This window comes from Eptesicus fuscus, chromosome 12 (genome assembly GCF_027574615.1).
Source record: "Eptesicus fuscus isolate TK198812 chromosome 12, DD_ASM_mEF_20220401, whole genome shotgun sequence".
Taxonomy (NCBI): domain Eukaryota; kingdom Metazoa; phylum Chordata; class Mammalia; order Chiroptera; family Vespertilionidae; genus Eptesicus; species Eptesicus fuscus.
Window position 1 is genome coordinate 29,484,913 of NC_072484.1, and position 19,587 is coordinate 29,504,499.

At 50.5% G+C, this 19,587-nt stretch overlaps 2 protein-coding genes across 7 annotated transcripts in view; both read left to right on the forward strand.

The window, feature by feature from the left end:
• The first annotated feature begins 2,379 nt into the window (after positions 1-2,379).
• LZTS3 (leucine zipper tumor suppressor family member 3) lies at positions 2,380-6,865 on the forward strand. Of its 2 annotated transcripts, none has more exons than XM_008141028.3 (3): positions 2,380-2,844; positions 3,152-4,024; positions 4,373-6,865. In XM_008141028.3, exons 1-3 carry the CDS (start codon positions 2,398-2,400, stop codon positions 5,069-5,071), a joined length of 2,019 nt encoding a protein of 672 aa, XP_008139250.1. In that variant the 5' UTR covers positions 2,380-2,397; the 3' UTR covers positions 5,072-6,865. The 2 variants fall into 2 exon arrangements, with proteins under 2 accessions (XP_008139250.1, XP_028000514.1); XM_028144713.2 differs by having other exon boundaries at positions 3,152-3,961.
• Positions 6,866-9,347: 2,482 nt separating this feature from the next.
• The window catches only part of UBOX5 (U-box domain containing 5), a 36,290-nt gene continuing 26,050 nt past the window's right edge, over positions 9,348-19,587 (forward strand). For 4 of the 5 annotated variants that reach the window (XM_028144708.2, XM_054724380.1, XM_054724382.1 and 1 more), the window contains exon 1: positions 9,348-9,449. The gene's annotated coding sequence lies outside the window, so the exon portion shown is untranslated. Of the gene's footprint in view, positions 9,450-11,859; positions 11,962-19,587 lie in introns of all 5 variants that reach the window. The other variant, XM_054724379.1, reaches the window with a different exon arrangement.

Consider the following 19,587-nt stretch of genomic DNA (forward strand, 5'->3'; position numbering starts at 1 on the left):
TGCTGATGATGCTCTCAGTCTCTCTCTCTCTTCTTCCCCTCCCTCTCTCCTTTCCTCTCCAGTATGTGAGAGAGATCTTGCTCTGGTCTTCTCCAAAGTTTACAGTTTACAGCCTATTTTCCCCAAACATTCTCCCCCTGTCATGTTAAATATGTCATGCCCACCCTGTTGCCCCAACCCAGATCCTTCCTTGCCCCCACCCCCTGAACTCCATCTGTATGAAGTTTTGTCAGTTTTTCCTCCCAAATCCTGCCCAGGCCTTCCCGCTGGTTCCAAGCCTCAGGCCGCTCAGCCTCCATCCTCAGCTGCTTAGCTGCTCCCTATACTGTACCAGGGATGGTGAGAGAAGGGGGTCATGAGTAGGATGGGAGGGGGATTTCTGATCAGAGGGGTAGCCAGTTCGTGTATACTGGGCGTGTACAGGGACTAGGGTGAGGCATGAGAGGCAGGCACCTAGGGCACCAAAGTAAGGAGGTCCTCACTCTCTCTAGGTCTGAACTTGCTGATCCTGCGCTTCTGTTGCGCCCTACGGGACAGATTGGCCAAGAGAGGTAGGTGATAGAGTGCTTTTCTCCACACCTAGGGATCAGGCGCTGGGAGAGTGGAATTTCACAAAAGCAGTGTGGACTGGCTTGATGGTGAACTTTCCAACCACCTAGGGCTGTAATTCCAGGTGTGGTGGCCAGGAGACTCTGAAGGGCATTAGTTTTGTCAGGCTCCGCTGGACACAACATTAGGAGTGGGCACCTGGATAGAAGACAGTCTGAGGAATGCTCAAGGGGCTGTGGGGTGCCACCTGCACCCCTTCACCTTGGTAGAGGAGTGCTCTTGGCCTGGTTTCTGATGGGAGTAAGGGCGAAGGGCCTGAAGGACACGCCCGCCATCCCTGGCACGCGTATTGGAGTGTTTACACTGCTGGTAAGCACTCATCGCAGCCCCTGCCAGGCCAGATTATTGGGATCTCTGGGGCAGGTGTTCCCAGGTGCCGGCTTGAGACAAAGGAACCAGGAAGCAGGGGCTCCCTGAGCACAGGTAACCCGAGGCCCTGCTGGCCCTGTTCCTGTGGGCCGGCCTTGGGGGGTGGGGTGCACGCCCACTGAGGGGCGCGGAGGACTTCACGGAGCACTGAGCAGGGTCAAGGTCCACAGGGAGTGGGAAAGGGGAGTAATCCAGGAAGTCTTCCCGGAGGCAGTGAATTCTTAGGCAGGCTCAGCGGCGCGGGATCTTCCCAGGCTCGGCTGGGTGCGCAGGCCCCGCCCATTCCCGCCCACCTGTGGGAAAGGCAGGCCCTGCGGGAGGCTCGGCTGGCGCCCGCTGCTAGCGGCACCGCGTTCTCCGCCCCGGCCTCTGCCGGCTTGGGGTCCTCTTCCGAGATACTGGGTGCGGGGAGGGGACCCTCCGTACCAAGGCCCCGCGGGGCCCACTTGGGAAGACCTCTGGGCGGGCTCGTTGGCCACGCGCTGCAGCCGCGGTTCCTGGCTGGCCGCGGGGGCCGGGGCGTGCCCGAGGTGGCCCTGAGGCGCGCTGCAAAGCAGCTGCTGCCCCCGCCCCCCAACACCCCAGTCCGCTCCTGCGCCTGTCGCCTGGGGGCGCCTGGCACGTGGCAGCTCCGCGAGGTAGGTCCTTCATTCCTCCCCTTTCACAGAGAAGAAAACTGCAGTCCAGGATGGCTCTGCCGGTCTGTCTAAAGTCACTCAGCTGGTTCCGGCCGAGCTCCGACTTCCCGAGTGAGGCGCATGACCCCTGCATACCAGGCCTCCAAGGGTCCCAGGCCTGAGGGCCTGTCGGTCCCCCACCCCCTTGGAAAGGCAAGGAGAGGAGCCTGTGCTGGTCCAGAGCCTCCTTCTGCCCTTGACTGCAACACCCTAGGTTAGGCTGCCGCCCACAATTTTTGGATAGGGGTGGGGTTCTCTCCCTCCTTTAACTTCTGAGGTTCCCTCTTGGATTCAGGTACTGCTGTCCCCTTCCAACCCCATCTCCCTGCCCATGAGGTTGGGATGCAGGGGTCCAGACCCGGGGTAAAGAGCCCTATGTTGCAGAGGTTGCAGTAAAGAATTGAGTGGGCCACTGAGTCTGGGAAGCTCATGGAGGAGGTGTGGGTGAGCAGTGGAATACAGAGCTGAGCAAATCTGGGAGGGGAGGATGTGCATGGTGTCCTGGGCTCGGGCTTTGTCAGGCGGGCAACATGCAGCTCCCGTTACCAAGGTTATCACTCTTTACGCAGCCCCATTCCTTCTCCTTGGGTGTCTGGGAATTCTTGTGTCTGTTTTAGGGAAGGGGACACCGAGAGGTAGGATACGGGTGTGGTGTGGTGTGGTGTGGTGGGCATGGGAGTGGTCTGACCAATCCTGCCTTCTCACCTATGCCCACAGTGCCCCCCACTTCCCCGGCTCAATCATGGCGAAGCTGGAGACACTACCTGTGCGAGCTGACTCAGGGCGGGATCCCCTCCTGGCCTTTGCCCCACGGCCCTCTGAGCTCGGACCCCCAGATCCTCGTCTGGCCATGGGCAGTGTGGGCAGTGGAGTGGCCCATGCCCAGGAGTTCGCCATGAAGAGCGTGGGCACCCGCACAGGGGGTGGGGGCAGCCAGGGCCCTCGAGCTGGTGGCAGTGGGGCCAGCAGGGAGAGGCCAGGCCGCTACCCGTCTGAGGACAAGGCTCTCGCCAACTCCCTCTACCTCAATGGCGAGCTGCGGGGCAGTGACCACACGGATGTCTGTGGCAATGTGGTGGGCAGCAGTGGTGGCAGCAGCAGTAGCGGCGGCAGTGACAAGGCCCCACCACAGTATCGTGAGCCCAGCCACCCACCTAAGCTCCTGGCCACCTCTGGCAAGCTAGACCAGGTCAGTCCCCAGGGCCCTTTTCTGGGGATGGAAGGTGAAGTGGACGTTCTTAGAATTTGGGTAGTTGTAGGTGCCAGGATGGAGACTGGACTTGAAGGGTGGGCCTTGGGGGCCAAATCCAGCTGGTGGGTCCAGGACAAAGACTTGGCTTGGGTGGGCCATAAGGTAGACACCCAGCCCTGAGGGACTCCTGGGATGGAGAGCGATGAGGGTGGGGAGTGGGGAAGTCTTGTCCAAAGGGAAGAGGCTGGGGTCAAGGCTAAGGCCCCATCCTGATGTCCACTCTCCCTTCTTTGCTTTTACGCAGTGCTCAGAGCCGCTAGTTCGGCCTTCAGCCTTCAAGCCTGTTGTACCCAAGAACTTCCACTCCATGCAGAACTTGTGTCCTCCACAGACCAGCGGGACCCCTGAGGGACGACAGGGCCCTGGGGGCCTCAAGGGTGGACTGGACAAGTCTCGGACCATGACCCCAGCGGGCGGGGGTGGGGGCAGCCTCTCAGACTCAGGCCGGAACTCACTCACAAGCCTGCCCACCTACAGCTCTAACTACAGCCAGCATGTGGCGCCCCTCAGTGCCTCCACCAGCCACATTAACCGCATTGGCACTGCCAGCTATGGTAGTGGCAGTGGCAGTGGCACTGGCAGTAGCGGTGGTGGGTCAGGCTACCAGGACCTGGCAACCTCTGACAGTGGGCGGGCCTCTAGCAAGAGTGGGTCCTCCTCATCCATGGGGCGGTCTGGCCACCTGGGATCGGGAGAGGGCGGAGGTGGAGGCCTGCCATTTTCGGCCTGCTCACCACCCTCGCCCAGTGCTCTGATCCAGGATCTAGAGGAGCGGCTGTGGGAGAAGGAGCAGGAGGTGGCCGCCCTGCGCAGGAGCCTGGAGCAGAGTGAGGTGGCCGTGGCCCAAGTTCTGGAGGAGCGGCAGAAAGCGTGGGAGCGCGAGCTGGCCGAGCTGCGGCAGGGCTGCAGCGGGAAGCTGCAGCAGGTGGCCCGCCGAGCGCAGCGTGCTCAGCAGGGCCTACAGCTGCAAGTGTTGCGGCTGCAGCAGGACAAGAAGCAGCTGCAGGAGGAGGCAGCCCGGCTGATGCGACAACGGGAAGAGCTCGAGGACAAGGTGGCCGCCTGCCAGAAGGAGCAGGCCGACTTCCTGCCCCGGATGGAGGAAACTAAGTGGGAGGTGCGGGTTGGGGGCTTGGGCCTTCTCCCTGTCTCCTCTTCCCTCTGTCCCTCCAGAGAAACCCAGAGCAGTAGGCCATGATCACAAGGGGAATGAAAGTTGGGGGTGGGGCACAAGATTGATTAGCAGTTCCTGTGAGGACCAGAGAGCGCTGTCCCTGGGCTGGGGGGGGGGGGGGGGGGGGGGATTGGCCATGTATGTCCTGTGTCTGAGGGGGCCCTGTGTGTCACTTCTGCCCAGCGTGATGCCCTGGAGAAGCTTGGTACCTCTGGGGCTGGATATGGAAGGTGGGGTGAGGTGAGCAGAGCTCTGCCTTCACCCTGGCTTCTCCCACCCGACCCTGCCCAGGTGTGCCAGAAAGCCGGGGAGATTTCCCTCCTGAAGCAGCAGCTGAAGGACTCGCAGGCGGATGTGTCCCAGAAGCTGAGTGAGATTGTGGGGCTGCGCTCCCAGCTGCGGGAGGGCCGGGCCTCGCTGAGGGAGAAGGAGGAGCAGCTGCTCAGCCTGAGGGACTCCTTCAGCAGCAAGCAGGCCAGCCTGGAGCTGGCCGAGGGTGAGCTGCCCGCCGCCTGCCTCAAGCCGGCGCTGACCCCTGTGGACCCCGCCGAGCCGCAGGATGCTCTGGCCAGCTGCGAGAGCGACGAGGCCAAGATGCGCCGGCAGGCAGGGGTGGCCGCCGCCGCCTCCTTAGTCTCCCTGGACGGGGAGGTGGATGCTGGTGGGGAGAGCGGGACGAGGGCCCTGCGGCGGGAGGTGGGGCGGCTGCAGGCCGAGCTAGCGGCTGAGCGGCGAGCTCGGGAGCGCCAGGGGGCCAGCTTCGCAGAGGAGCGCCGTGTATGGCTGGAGGAGAAGGAGAAGGTCATCGAGTACCAGAAGCAGCTGCAGCTGAGCTACGTGGAGATGTACCAGCGCAACCAGCAGCTGGAGCGGCGGCTGCGTGAACGTGGGGCCGCAGGGGGTGCCAGCACACCCACCCCCCAACATGGCGAGGAGAAGAAAGCCTGGACCCCTTCCCGCCTGGAGCGCATTGAGTCCACGGAAATCTGATCCCTGATCTGGGCTTGGGACTTTTGACAAATACCCTGTCAAAGGCCAGAGTCCCCATGTCCCCTCCCACCATCTCTCTTCCCCAGGTTTCCCTTATCCCCAGACCAAAGAGGTTCTCAAAGCAGCAGCTGTGACCAGGTCCCTTCCCTTCCTGCACTGAGTGCCCTCCTAGCTCTACTACTGTCCCTCTGGGCAACCCACTGGGCCCTCCTCCCAAGGAGGGAACAGGGAGAGGGCAAAGCGAGCGGGGATTAGGGGCCCAGGCTCCCTTTGTTGGCACTCCCTTGTTGGAGATGGAGGTGGCAGGCCTGTAGTGCCATGCGGTGCCCCAGCCCTCATTAGGTGTGGGCTGCTACTGTTGGCTACTCTGTGTCCAGTAATGTTCTCTGTGCTCGCCTCCTAGGCCATGTAACCTGAGGGGGTCTGCTGAAACCGATAGACCTTGGGCTCCTGGTCTCTCTCCTTCCTGCACTATTCTCCCTTCCTGGCAGATTGGCAGGACAAGTGGGAGCAGATGGCCTGCCTGTGGTTGAGAGGGCTAGCTGCCCAGCCCCTCCCCACCAAGGTCTCTTGGGCTCAGACCTCATAGCCTGGCTTGGTCTGAGTGTGTGTCCATATGTGTATTGAGGGAGGGTAGGGCTGGGGCTGGAGGCCCAGTGTCCAGTAAAGATTTGCCCTCTTGTTCCTGGAAGGGTCACCTGGAGGCTTCTAAGCTCTCCCTCCCCACACCCCTTCCTGGCCACAATCCAAGGCAATAGCCTCATCTGCTTGGCCTGCCCCACACACAGGGCCACTGTCTGGTTCTAACTACAGCTATTAAGTGCTACCTGCCTCTCAGGCACTCCCCTCACCCAGTTCTGAGGTCATGAGTGTCTGTGATGTCTTCCCCACTCCATTCCCCCAGCCTCCTGCTTTCAGCTCAGAACATCATTGTCACCTCTTCCCTCAAAACTCACCTTTTCTTCCAGTAGAAATTTCTGCTTGATATTTGGTGCACTCACTGCCCACTTCCAAGCTCCACTGGGCCCAAACCTGAGCCTGAGGCCCTTGTTTTGGGGGGTGGCTGTGATTGCCCTTGAACGACAAGGCTGACGTTTGGGTTCCCAGGGCCCCAAGGTAACCCAGGGAAGGCCTGACATGGCCATCAGTGGGGTTGGGGCAGCCAATGTGACTTCCTCCGCTATAGGCCCTCTGAGAGTCCATCTCCCCAAGACAGGAAGGGAAAGGCAAATTTCTAATTCACCAGCAATAAAAATTGGAGGAGGCTTGGCCCTTAGCCCTTGTATTTCTCTCTTTTTCACTCTCTTCCTCCCGCCCCCAAGACTAGGTTTGGGGACAGGGTGGAGAGAGCTGGCAACTACTGTGAGCAAGTCCTCTAACCCCTGACCAGCCTCCTCCCATGACTGGTGACTGTTTAACAAGCTGTGCATCCCCTATGAAATCAGGAGTGCCTCTCTGTGTGGCCTCTGTCTCTTTGCACAGCCCCTTCCTGTGGCCCTCACCAGATCTCTGGGTTGGGCCATTCTGGCAATCACTGCCGATTCCACTCACCCCTCAGTGTACCTGTCCCAGAATCTGGGCCTGGGCCAGAGGGGCAGGGGGAAGAGAAGGCATTAGTAGGAAAAAAATTAAAAAATAAAAAAAATATATTAACAGACTCAGCTTTGGGACTTCCAACTACAAAAGAAATTATATATAAATATATATATAAATATATATCTCTACCATATGTGATGGAAAGACTTTGTTTTCTTTTCCCAAAGAAATAAAATGGAGAAAGCCTCTTGAGTGGCATTCTTTGACCTCTTTGTGTCTTTGCAGGTGAGGGGGTGTGGAGGGCAAAGCTGGAGTAGATATATCCCAGAGGAGCCATGAGACGTGTTCACTGGACCATGCCAAGAGGTTGGCTCAAAGTCCAAGCTCCTCCATATTGCCCAGGAGGAGTCGTAGTCCCACATTTCTGGCTAGTGGGGCATTCTCCAGAGTTTCAAGCTGGTTCCAGCTCAAAATCTGGACACCAGGCTGCTGGCCAAAAAGAGATGATGCAGGATAGCTAGATGCAGCCTATAGTGGCCTGAGCCACCTTATAGCAATGGGCTGATGTTTGAGGGTAGAATACATATTAATGAAGTCTAAGAACCAGTTTGTAATTAGTGATGAGGGCCAAAAGGCAGAAATGACCCAAGTGTGCTGCAAGAAGGGAGTCATCCTTTGAGGTTATGTGATGTCTTTTATGATAATTTTTTCCTGGCACTCTTACAAACCCCTCCCCCCAATCAAGAATGTATTAGGCGCCCTGGCCAGTATGACTCAGTTGGTTGAGGGTTGTCCCATGCACTGAGAGGTTGCCAGTTGATTCCCAGTCATGGCACATGCCTGGATTGCAGGCTTGATCCCCAATAGGGGGCGTGCAGGAGGCAGCTTATGGATGTTTTTCTCTCTCATCAATGTTTCTCTCCCTCTCCCTTCCTCTCTCTCTAAAATAAAAAAAAAATTTTTTTTTAAAGAGATGCATAGTTCAGATTTAAAAAAAGACTATTATGCTACAAGCAACCCAACCTGAATTACAGGCCCTTAATCAGTGGCTTATTTTTTCTAACCTGACAAGTCTGGTAGGCATTCTACTTGTCATAGGTGTTGGTTCATCAAGGACTTAGACTGTTCATCCTCTTACTTTCACATTCTTGCTGTTTAAATCATACCACAGGTGGCTGCCAGAGCTCCAAGAAGGCATTGAGACAGCACTACTTTATCATGAAAGTAAAAGCCTTCCCAGAACCCTACTAGCAGGTGTTCCTTTAAATTTTGTTTGCCAAGACTGAGTCACATGTTCTTTCAATTTTAAGGGAGGCTGGGACATTGAGTATTTGTCAAAGAACAATAGGATTGCCTTGGCTGCCTCCGAGTAATGTGTGTGGTCCATCCCCTGGGGGCGAGCCCTCTGCTCTCTCTGGGTTCTGCAGGCAAAGACAGAATCATAATCAACAATTAACTGTGTGCCCTGATCTGGCCCAAGTGAGAGAACCTCCCTGAGCAGTGGTGTCAGTGGTCTGAGGCCCAGATGTTCATACCCAGGCAAACAGTGCCCTCTGCAGAGCTCAGGAGTTGGCATGCCAGGCTTGCCCACCTCTTCCCTTGCAGTGAAGTATCCTGCCTACATTAATTTTGTCTCCTGGACAAGATGGTGCCCAGGAGGGAGTATCAAATCTCAGGTCTCCTTTGTAGCTCTTAAGATGAGTGGATGAGCCTGGCTGGCATGGCTCAGTGGTTGAGCCTGGACCTATGAACCAGGAGGTCATAGTTCCATTCCCAGTCAGGGCACATACCCAGGTTGCAGGCTCAATCCCCAGTGTGGATCCCCACTGTAGGAGGCAGTAGATCAGTGATTCTTTCTCATCATTGATGTTTCTATCTCTTTCCCTCTCCCTTCCTCTTTCTTTCTTTTTTTTATTTATTTTTTTAATTTTTTTTTTTAATTCCAAATTACAAAAGCAAATCTGATCTCAATTTAGCTGCTCATTCACCACAAACTTTGCCTTTTTATGTACCACAATATCCTTGAAAGGCAAAGGGTCCAGGCTTTTCTTTCCGTTCACAAGTTTGGAGCTCTTTTACCCTTCCTCTTTCTTGAATGAATGAATGAATGAATGAGTGGATGAGCAGCCAAGGCACTGACAAGGTATGATGATCCTGACCAGCAGCTCTCCAGTGCCCCCAGGAAAGGCTGTCTAGGGCCAGGCCCTCCTGAAAGATCTCAGTGGAGACCCTTCCTTGCCTAGTTTTGCCCATACCGTCTCAGGTATGAGCTCCCTACTTAGGAAGGTCCAGGATCACCCTGGCTCCTCCATCATAGGACTGCCCTCCTCAAGCTCCAGCTCCTCACGTCCATTTCTCCGTCTCTCCATCACTAACTCTTCTCTTGGGAGAACTTTATGATTACATTTCTTTTAAATATATGATTATCCTCATTGTACAGACAAGAAATTAGGCTTAGAGAGTTTATGTGATTTCCCCAAGGCATAACACCCTGAGGAGTGGTCGGGATTCGAACCTGTGCCTTGGCTATTAAATTACTTCCAGAGTGGTGTGTCTTTGGCTTATCCTGGGGAGCTGGTAGCCAAGTTCTTTAGCACCAGCCAAGTTCCAGATTCCCCTCGATTCCTCAACATCGTCCTTTAGTGGAAAACGTCCTTGAAAAACGCTAACAGAGTCTTTTGAGCCTCGGTCGCACCCGTCCTTCGCGCATCAGCCGGAAGTAGCGGGCAGTTGGCCGGAAGTGGGGCCGTGAGGGGCCGGTGTACCTGGAGGAGTCGCCGTGTAGCCGCGCTCCGCGGAATCTGTGATCTGTCATTGTGGTGTCCGTGCTGGCCGGGCCCAGGTGAGTGGCGGCGGCTGGGTAGAAGGTCGCACCGGCCTCTCCGTGCAAACCTGGTCCGTGGCCCGCGCCTCCTGGCCGGCCCAGGGCCCGCGCGCGCCGAGGCCGTGCCTCTCCGCACTTCTCCGTCGGTGTGACGGGCGCTCCTCACAGGCCCGGCTCTACAGAGAACCTTGGCGACCCCAACCGCTCCGGAGTTCTGTGACCTTGCGAGCGGCTTACCCGAACCTGTATTTTTGAGCTGTGAGCCAGAGATAATAACAGTACTTGTCTCACAGACCTGTGGTGAGAGTGTAGCGAGACGCCCCTCATCTCTCTTCAATGTGCGTGCGCATCACTTAGGGATCTTGAAGATTCCGATTTTGTAGGTCGGGTAGGGCCTGCGATTCGTTTTCTAACCAGCTTCCCTGGTGAGTCTGATGCTGCCGTGCCTCAGGACACACTTTGAGCAGTATTTTGCTTAGTACCTGGGATGGGGTGAGTCTTCAATAAATATCAAACGGTGTTTTGTTGTGCTGTATTTTTTTTTTTTTAAGTTTCTGGTTGCACAAGCCTAACTAAGCATAGTATTGATGCCCCACTCCCTTTTTTCTCTCCAGGAGTAAGACAAATGATTACCTTTTCTCTTCATGTACAAACCATGACACAGCTCTTCTGCCCTGACTCAGGAAGCTTTGGGCCCTGCCTATACCAGTTAGGTTATACTGAGGTGATACTTCATTGCTCACTCGCTGTAGATCCTCGGACAGTGCTCGTCCCGTGGAGCTGGTAGCCAAGTTCTTTAGCACCAGCATAGCTCATGTTTTATGCTTTAGTAATGTGTTGCTGCTGTAATATGATTGCATGTTTTCCGTACGTTGGGCACACTTTGAGTAGTTATAACAGCTACCTTTCCAGAATTAGATTCTGCAACTCACTGCTCTGAATGGCGCTGGGATGACTTTACTACTGCCTGATAGAACAAAATGAAACCTGAACCGGGGCCCCGGGACCCCGGGGTGGGTGGCTGCGGACTTGGCCCCTTTCCCAGGGGGGCCGAGGGTCGACTCCCTCCTCCCTCCTCCCCTTTTTTCCTAAAAACAAAGCCCTGAAGACTCAGTGCCATATACAGTACAACTGAGAAAGTGAGGCCTTTGTCAGTTACACAGGTCTAACTTGTCAGTTTGGCTTTCTTCCCAATTCATTGGCTTACTTTTCTTTCTCTTACTTTTTTAAAAAAATATATTTTATTGATTTTTTACAGAGAGGAAGGGAGAGGGATAGAGAGTTAGAAACATCGATGAGAGAGAAACATCTTATCAGCTGCCTCCTGCACACCTCCTACTGGGGATGTGCCCGCAACCAAGGTACATGCCCTTGACCGGAATCGAACCTGGGACCTTTCAGTCCGCAGGCCGACGCTCTATCCACTGAGCCAAACCGGTTTCGGCTCTTACTTTTGTTTTCGATTTATTTTTCTATTCCCCAATACGGCCTTGTCATTCATCATGTAAGTAAGTCAACTTTGATATTAATGAATTTTGAAGTTCCCCCTTCACTTGCCTGAAATACTGTATTATGCAGCCTTGCAAATTGAGGAAAACCGATTTAAAATCAAGTGTGTGATAGAGTTAACACTGATAGGTACTTGGACCATTTATTTGGGAATTTTTCCACATAACTGGGTACAGCTACTTCTCTCTACCTGCATGGGTTTTGTCATTTCTCTACTAGTCCCATTCCGATGGGCTGAGAGAACATGAGTTTCTGCTTTTTGTTACAGTCAGAGATTTTTTTAACGATGAGTCTTATCAGACCCTTTCAGAGCGATGGCTCTAACAGAATTATCTGTGAGGCCTTGCCAGACTATATCTACCCAGACCCTTCTTGTCATTCTGATAGAGAAAAAGTAGAGTTTTAGAAGGGGAGGAGAATGCTAAGAACGCTAAAAGAGTTTCACAGATTATTGTGATGTGCTGTTTTCTCACCCGTAAGCATGGAACCTAGAATGAAGTAGAGGGGATAGGCTGTTAGACTTGATTTTGGTTTGCACTAGTGCTTTACCTTCCTGTAAGCTGTGTTCCTGTGTGGAAATAAGCATAGAAGTGCCTAGTCCAGTTAGCATCTGTATTAACAGCTAGGGGTCCATACTGTCAGCCTCTAAACCCTCACCATGGGCTTAAAGCTTTGTAAACTGATCAGGAGACTCCAGCACCTAGAAAAAGTTAGTTGTTTTAATTCTTAGGGTTGCCCAATAAATTATTTACTAAGATAAGAATGAAGGTTTTGAAGTATCCATTTATTTGTGGCAATTTTATCAGGATATAAGAGGTTTAAACCTTTCTAGCAGAAAGATCAGAAATCAGAATTAAGGAATGATATCTGATAACTGGTAAATTGAAAATGCTGAGGGTGTTATATACTTAATCTACAGTTAGCATGGCTGCCTTCTTCCACCTGGCTCTCTAACTTCTGGACTATAGATTAAAACGAAGCTATTCGGCCTTGCTCAGACCTGTACCTGGAAAGTAGAAAGGTAAGATTCCTCACTCCTGTGAAATCACATGATTCAGGGTGATTTGGGCAGTGCTGTTCAGAACAGCCATGCTCCAGGGGTCTCTGAGGTTCCACTCTGGATCATAAGAAACCCTAAAGAGGAGGTAGGGAGCAGGGTATACTTGGGGCACTTAAACTAGGAAAGGGGCTTTGTGAAATGATGCCACATATCTTTGAATCTTCATAGAGGCATCAGGAGTTAATTGGCATCTCATAGTGTTCTCAGCTTTCTTATGGATTCTCTGGGAGTCCTTAAGTAAGGAGGAACTAACTCAGCTGTGTTTTCTCTACCTGGGTAACACATCCTTACCTCCTTTTCTCCCCACATTTTGCTTTGTTGGTTCTGTATCTCGTGTTTCTTTCCTTTTCTGCAGTATTTAAGACCCAACTTCCGAAGTGGTTACATTTCATACTTGTATATATAGATACTAGAGGCCCAGTGCACGAAATTCGGTGGGGGAGTCTCTTCAGCCCAGCCTGCACCCTCTCCAATCCGGGACCCCTTGGGGGATGTCTGACTGCTGGTTTAGGCCCCATCCTGCAGGGCTCCTAACCGCTTGCCTGCCTGCCTGGTCACCTCTAACTGCCCCCCCCCACCAGCCTGATCGCCCCTCACTGCCTCTGTGTGCTGGCCTGATCGCCCCTAACTGCCCCCCCTGCCAGCCTGGTTGCCCTTTACTGCCCCCCCCCCGCCCTGCTGCCAGCCAGGTTGCCCCCAACTGCCCCTCCCTGCAGGCCTAGTTGGTCCTAACTGCTCCTCCCGCCGGCCTGGTCGCCCCCAACTGCCCCCCGCCACTGGCCTGGTCGCTGCCAACTGCCCCCCTCCCCTGCCAGCCTGGTTGCCCCTCACAGTACCCCCGCCGGCCTGATCGCCCCACGCAGCCTGCTGTTCAGTCGTTTGGTCATTCCCTCACTAATCCCCCCACCGGCCTGGTCACTCCATGCAGCCTGCTGTTCAGTCATTTGGTCGACCCTCACTAACCCCCCTGCTGGCCTAGTTGCTTCACATAGCCTGCTTGTTCAGTCATTTGGTCATCCCTCACTAACCCCCTTGCTGGCCTAGTCGCCCCACATAGCCTGCTTGTTCAGTCATTTGGTCATCCCTCACTAACCCCCCTGCTGGCCTAGTCGCCCCACATAGCCTGCTTGTTCAGTCATTTGGTCATCCCTCACTAACCCCCTTGCCGGCCTGGTTGCCCCACGCAGCCTGTTTGTTCAGTCGTTTGGTCATCCCTCACTAACCCCCCTGCCGGCCTGGTCTCCCCATGCAGCCTGCTTGTGAGGGTGTGACAGTCAAATTGCATATTACCTCTTTATTATATAGGATGGTGTCTATGCATTTAACACTAAAAGTTCTGTGATGAAAAAGTAAATAGCTACTGTTTGTTATTTGCAGTTTGGCTCTGCATGCCTCTAAGATTATTTTGTTATTATTTCTGCCCATTCCGTGGGCATCCATAAAGAAATTCTAGAGACAGTAAAAATTCTAGAGACAGAAATTCTAGACACATTCTTGCACTGGAAATAACTTTTCAACATTTTCCTTGAATATTAAGGTTACTTTCTCTGTTCACTGATTATCTTCTTGATGAATACCTTAAACTCCTGTTAGCACATGCATTTTGTAAATTTAAATTTTGTCAGTTATACATGGATATGGTTTACACAGTCAAATCGTTTGATAGAGCTTATAACACTAAATAGTAATTTCCTCTTACTCTCCCTTTATTTTTGTATCCTAGAGGCACTTTCAACTGTGTGTCTGTTTCTTTGGGCATTTATCGGTATACTAGAGGCCCGGTGCATGAAATTCGTGCATGGGGGGGGGGGTAGGGGGCGTCCCTCAGCCCGCCTTGCACCCTCTCCAATCTGGGAGCCCTTGGAAGATGTCCAACTGCCAGTTTAGGCCTGATCCCTGTGGTCTCGCATTCTGGGACCTCTGGCTCCTAACCGCTCGCCTGCCTGCCCTAACCACTCTGCCTGCCTGCCCGATCCCCCTAACTGCCCTCCCCTGCCAGCCTGATCCCCCTAACTGTCCTCTCCTGCCAGTCTGGTCACCCCTAACTGCCCTCCCTTGCCGGCCTGGTCACCCCTATTCACTTTTTTTTTAATCTTATCCCCTTCACACAGTTATATTTGACTTCCTTTTTGGCTTCTCCCTGTCACACAATTTTTCTCTCTCCTTTATGTAACACTTTTTCCTACTGACTCATCATTTATAAACTTTTCTTTCCTCCTCATTTCCTACTTCTGTTCCATCATCCGTCTTCCCATCTTTCTCCTACCTTCCCTCCCTCCCAATATTCCTTCTTTCCTTTATCTTTACCCCTTGCCTCCCTCCCCTTTTCCTTCCTTCCCACCTTAATTTTTTTCTTCACTTCCTCCTCGGACCTGCTTTGCTCCCTCCCCCATTTCTTCCTTCTTCCCATTCTCCTTTTAAGCTCTACCGGCTCTCCTTTAAAACTTTTCTTCCCTCCCTCTTTTTCTTTCATCCACATTCTTCTCTACTTACTTCCACTTTTTTAACCCTTTGCATTCGCTTGCTTTTTTCTCGATTCCTTTATTCTAATGCTAACCATGTCGAGTCACACTCGACATCCGAGTGCAAAAGGTTAATATCTATCTACCCGCCTAATTATTCACTATCATTTATCTTTTTTCTTTTCTGACTCCTACTTTTAAAATCTGTCCCCAAGTACACAAATATACTTGATTTTCATTATAGCTCCTACAGTTCACTCACACATCCTCTTTCCTTCTTTAACTCTGCTCTCTACTGACTCCTTTATAAAGTTTTTCCCTCCCTCCTTCCCTTCTTAAAGCTTCCATGGGGGGGGGGGGGGGCGTTAACCCCCAGCCCAGGGCTCAGCCCTGGTCAGGTGTTCGCCGTCCCCTCTTCCCCTGCCTCCCCGCTGCTGTCCTGCTCCCATTCCCTGCCTGGGACACCCGGCCCAGCGAGGGTGGCCGAGGCCCATGTGGTCTGGGTGCTGCTTCCGCGAAGCAGGAGCGACTTGGCCCAGGAGGCCTCGGATGGTCCTCCACTCCTTCCTGGACTCGTGGGCGCCTCCCTGCCAACGGCTGCCACTGCCCTCCTCCTGTGTCTGGGTGGGGCTCCCCGCCAGGCGCACCTGCTCTGCCCCCCTGCAGTCGCCACCCCCTTCCTCGTGCAGTTTCCTTCCCTTTTCCATTCCTGCGTCTTTTTCTTGTTCCCTTTCTGTATTTCTGTTTCTCCTCTTGGCCTGTCTGCATGCAGGTCTGTCTTCCTCTCCCTCTCCTTTCTTTCTTTCTTTCTTTCTTTTTTTTTTTTTAATATATTTTATTGATTTTTTATAGAGGGGAAGGGAGAGGGATAGAGAGTTAGAAACATAGATGAGAGAGAAACATTGATCAGCTGCCTCCTGCACACACCCTACTGGGGATGTGCCCACAACCAAGGTACATGCCCTTGACTGGAATTGAACCTGGGTCCCTGAAGTATTAATCCACTGAGCCAAACCGGTTAGGGCTCCCTCTCCTTTCTTATCCCCTCCTATCATATCGTATCCTACCTCGGGCCTTGCAGCTGCCTGAGCAGAGGATGGGGATGCAGCCTGCTGATCCGTTCATATTGTGATGCTGTAATGGACAAATTTGCATATTCCTCTATTATTAGATTAGATTTCTGAATAACATATTTGTGTTGCTTGTTTTTTATTTCTAGGATATCAAATCAATAGCTATAAAAATATTTTGACCTCTTTATTGAGGCTCTAGGTTTCTTGTATCATTATCCACTTTCCCTAATCATCTTCACCTCCCTTTATCTTCCAAATATAGTTTGCTCATATTTCTCTTTTAATATATTTTTATTAATTTCAGAGAGGAAGGGAGAGGGAGAGATCAAAACATCAGTTATGAGAGAGAATCATTGATTGCCTGCCTCCTGCACGCCCCCCACTGGGGACTGAGCTCGAATTTTGGGCATGTGCCCTTGGCCAGAATTGAACCTGGGACCCTTCAGTTCATAGGCTGACGCTCTATCCACTGAGCCAAACCAGCCAGGGCTAGTTTGCTCATATTTAAAAAAAAATTTTATTGATTTGAGAGAGAGAGAGAAAATTGATTTGTTCCACTTATTTCTACATTCATTGGTTTATTCTTTTTGTTTTGTTTTGTTTTTTTGTTAATCCTCACCCGAGAATATTTTTTCCATTGACTTTTTAAAAAATATATTTTTATTGATTTCAGAGAGTAAGGGAGAGGGAGAAGGAGAGAGAGATAGAAACATGAATGAGAAACATTGATCGGCTGCCTCCTGTATGCCCCACACTGGGGACGAGCCTGCAACCTAGGCTTGTGCCCTGACCTGGAATCGAACTGTGACCTTCTAGTTAATAGGTTGACACTCACCACTGAGCCACGCGGCTGGGCCATTGACTTTTTTAGGAAGAATGGAAAGGGGAGAGGGGGGAAAAGAGAGAAACATCAATGTTAAAGAGACATATCAATTGGTTGCCTTCCTCACGTGCCCTGACTATGGCCGGGGAAGAAACCTGCAATCCAGGTACATGACCTTGACCAGAAATCAAACCCTTGACCTTTTGGTGCACAGGACAATGCTCTGAGCAACACCAGCCAGGGCAATGGTTGATTCTTACATGTACCCTGACTGGAGATCAAACCAGCAATCAGTTTAATCAGGAAGACACTCTAACCAACTGAGCTACTTGGCCAGGACCAGTTTACTCATAATTTTTGATTAGGTTGATATTCAAGGTTTATATTAATAAGATTATGTAAATATTATTTACAGTTGAGCAGGGAGTATACTATAACATTTTTTTATCTTGTACAACTTTTTTGTTTTCCTGGAGTTAATTTTTGTTATTGTTAATTCGTTTGGTTTTCTGTCTCCCTTACCCCAGGTGTCTCTTAGAAGTATAAATCAGCTTTCCCCAGTAATAACCATCTCCTGCAGCATGAACTGCTTACTCTCTATGTCTGCTCACAACTCTAGTCCTAGAATCCTTTTTCTTTCTTCTTTTTAAACCTTGCCTGAGGATATTTTTCCACTGATTTTTAGAGAGAGTGGAAGAGAGAGGAAAAGACAGAGAAATATCGATGTAGTGGTTGCCTCCTGCACCCACCCAGACCAGGGCCCGGCCAGGGGAGGAGTCTGCAACCGAGGTACATGCCTTTGACCGGAATCGAACCCAGAACCCTTTAGTTCTCAGGCCAATGCTCTATCCACTGAGCCAAACCGGTTAGGGCGTCCTGAAATCTTTTTTCATCTTTATCCTGGGGTTTTCCTTTGCTTCTCTCCTATGCTGAACTCTAAATTCTGGATCCCATATCTCTCTTTCCAACTTTCAGGTCTTCAAATGTGACCTCTTTGCTTTGATACTGGGGGCATCTTGTAAACCCTCACCTTTATATAGATTTCCCTCTTTGAGGTCTTTGCTCTTTTTTTGAGTAGTATAAACTAACCATAGTGATAGTTAGGATCCCAGACCATTAGAGGTGGGTGGGGCTTTTGACCTCATCAGGCTCTAATCCTCTAGCTCTCTGGCATCCTAGAGATTGTTCAGTGTCTTCCCTACCTCGCTGTCTGCAATCTGACTCCTCTCTTGTCTCTCCAGTATACCAGCATTGTTAGTTTGGGAATGAATCAGACAATCCTTGATGTCAAACCCACTGTGTGCCTTGGCTGTGTAACCTTTGGCAGGTTTCTTAATCTTGTGAAGTCCTCTTTTTCTCATCAACAATAGGGAGATGATAAAATCTACCTTACATAAATGTTATAAGGATTGGAATCAATGCAGATAAAATAGCTCATAAAATGCTTGGCACAGAGGAAGCCCTAAGAAAAGTATGGCTCTTGTTTTTTCCATATTGAGACTTTGCTTGCATTTTTACAAATGAAAAAAGTGCCATATTAATTCAAAACATGGGATATACACCAGTCAGACATTGATGTTCTAGGAAATGATTCTTGTTACTTTGAAGATCATGAATAGTAATTTTATTAAGTATTGTTAGGTAGTATTAATTGAAGTAATTTAAATGCACTTTTAAAATTATAATTTATAAAGGTATTAGTTAAGTTAATCCATATATACTTATGTATTATCACTTTCAACCCCCCCCCCCAAAAAAAAATGGGGAAAAAAGTTAATTTAGCAAAGATATTACAAAGTCTCTCTCACAAAGAAGCAATGTATTTTAGGTGATGGCACTCATTTGTGTTCTGTTTGTTCCACTGATATTTGTATGTACTTTTTTATGTACTGTGTATGTACTGTGATGCCTGCTACACAGTTATTCTGTAAACCAGCCTTCCTCCTTCTGGATGAACATTTGGGGTTGGGTTTTTTTTTTTGTTGTTGTTTTTTAACAGTTTTTTGTTTAAATAACAGCTATTTTTGTAAAAAACTATTTTGTCTTTTTTTTTAGTTATTTCTTCAGATCTACTTTCTAAGATGAGATGAAGGACTACAGATATGAATAGTTTATGACTTTAGTTGCACATTGTGTTAGACTAAATTTACATTCCAGGGTCCAAAACAGGTCTTTTTTTTTAAATGTATTTTTTATTGATTTTAGACAGGAAGGGAGATGGGGAGAGAGATAGAATCATCAATGATAAGAGAGAATCATTGATTGGCTGCCTCCTGCATGCCCCACACTGGATATCGAGACCACAACCCGGGCATGTGCCCTGACTGGGAATCGAACCATGACCTCCTGGTTCACAGGTCAGCGCTCAACTACTGAGCCATGCTGGCCGGGCCAAAACAGGTTTTTTAAAAGCCCTGTTTTGTCAATTGGAGAGTCCCATTACTTGCTCTCTCTTTTGTTTCCACCATGCCTGTGCTGCAGTGTTAATTGAGATTCCTAGTGACTGTTTTGAGGCATAAATCGTCAATTATCTAAATATTAAAAGGAAAATATAAAATTTAAGTATTATTTTCCTAATGTTTTATAATTTTTAAAAAGTTGGCCACATGCATTTGTAGGAATAAACTTCATGTAAAGGGAAAAATAGTAAATATTTTATGCTTTGTAGGCCATATATTTTCTGCCACAATCACTCAATTTTGCTCTTATAGAGAAAAAGTAGTTATCAACAATAATGAATGGCCCTTGCTATGTTCAGATGATAATACTTATAAAAATAGGTGGAGGGCTATTTTTGAGCCATAGTTTGCTGATACCTGGTCTATGGCATCTGAACCCATAGATTGAAACTTGGTGTGCAGAATGGGTCCACAGGCCACAGAAGAGAACCAAATGTATAATGATTTCATGTGAAATAATTCTGCTCTGGTTCACAAAGAAATTGGAAGCACACATTTCTGCCATCCAGAGAAGCCTTTCTAGCTGAGTTACCTGAACAAAGCCACTAAACTGCCCTGTGAGCTCTGGAAGGAGGCTGATGGGAGGTGGCAGGCATTTCAGAAAGTCATTCTGCTTCCCTCAGAACCCTCAAGGGATTTTCTGCAACACCGGCCCTATCTGGTTCATATTTTGGCAGCTCAGGGCTCCCTGGATTTTGCTTGTCAGGCTTTGGCATTTCTTAAGTGGAAGGAAAGACAGCAAGCATTTAGAGAAAGCAAGAGTTGCCCAG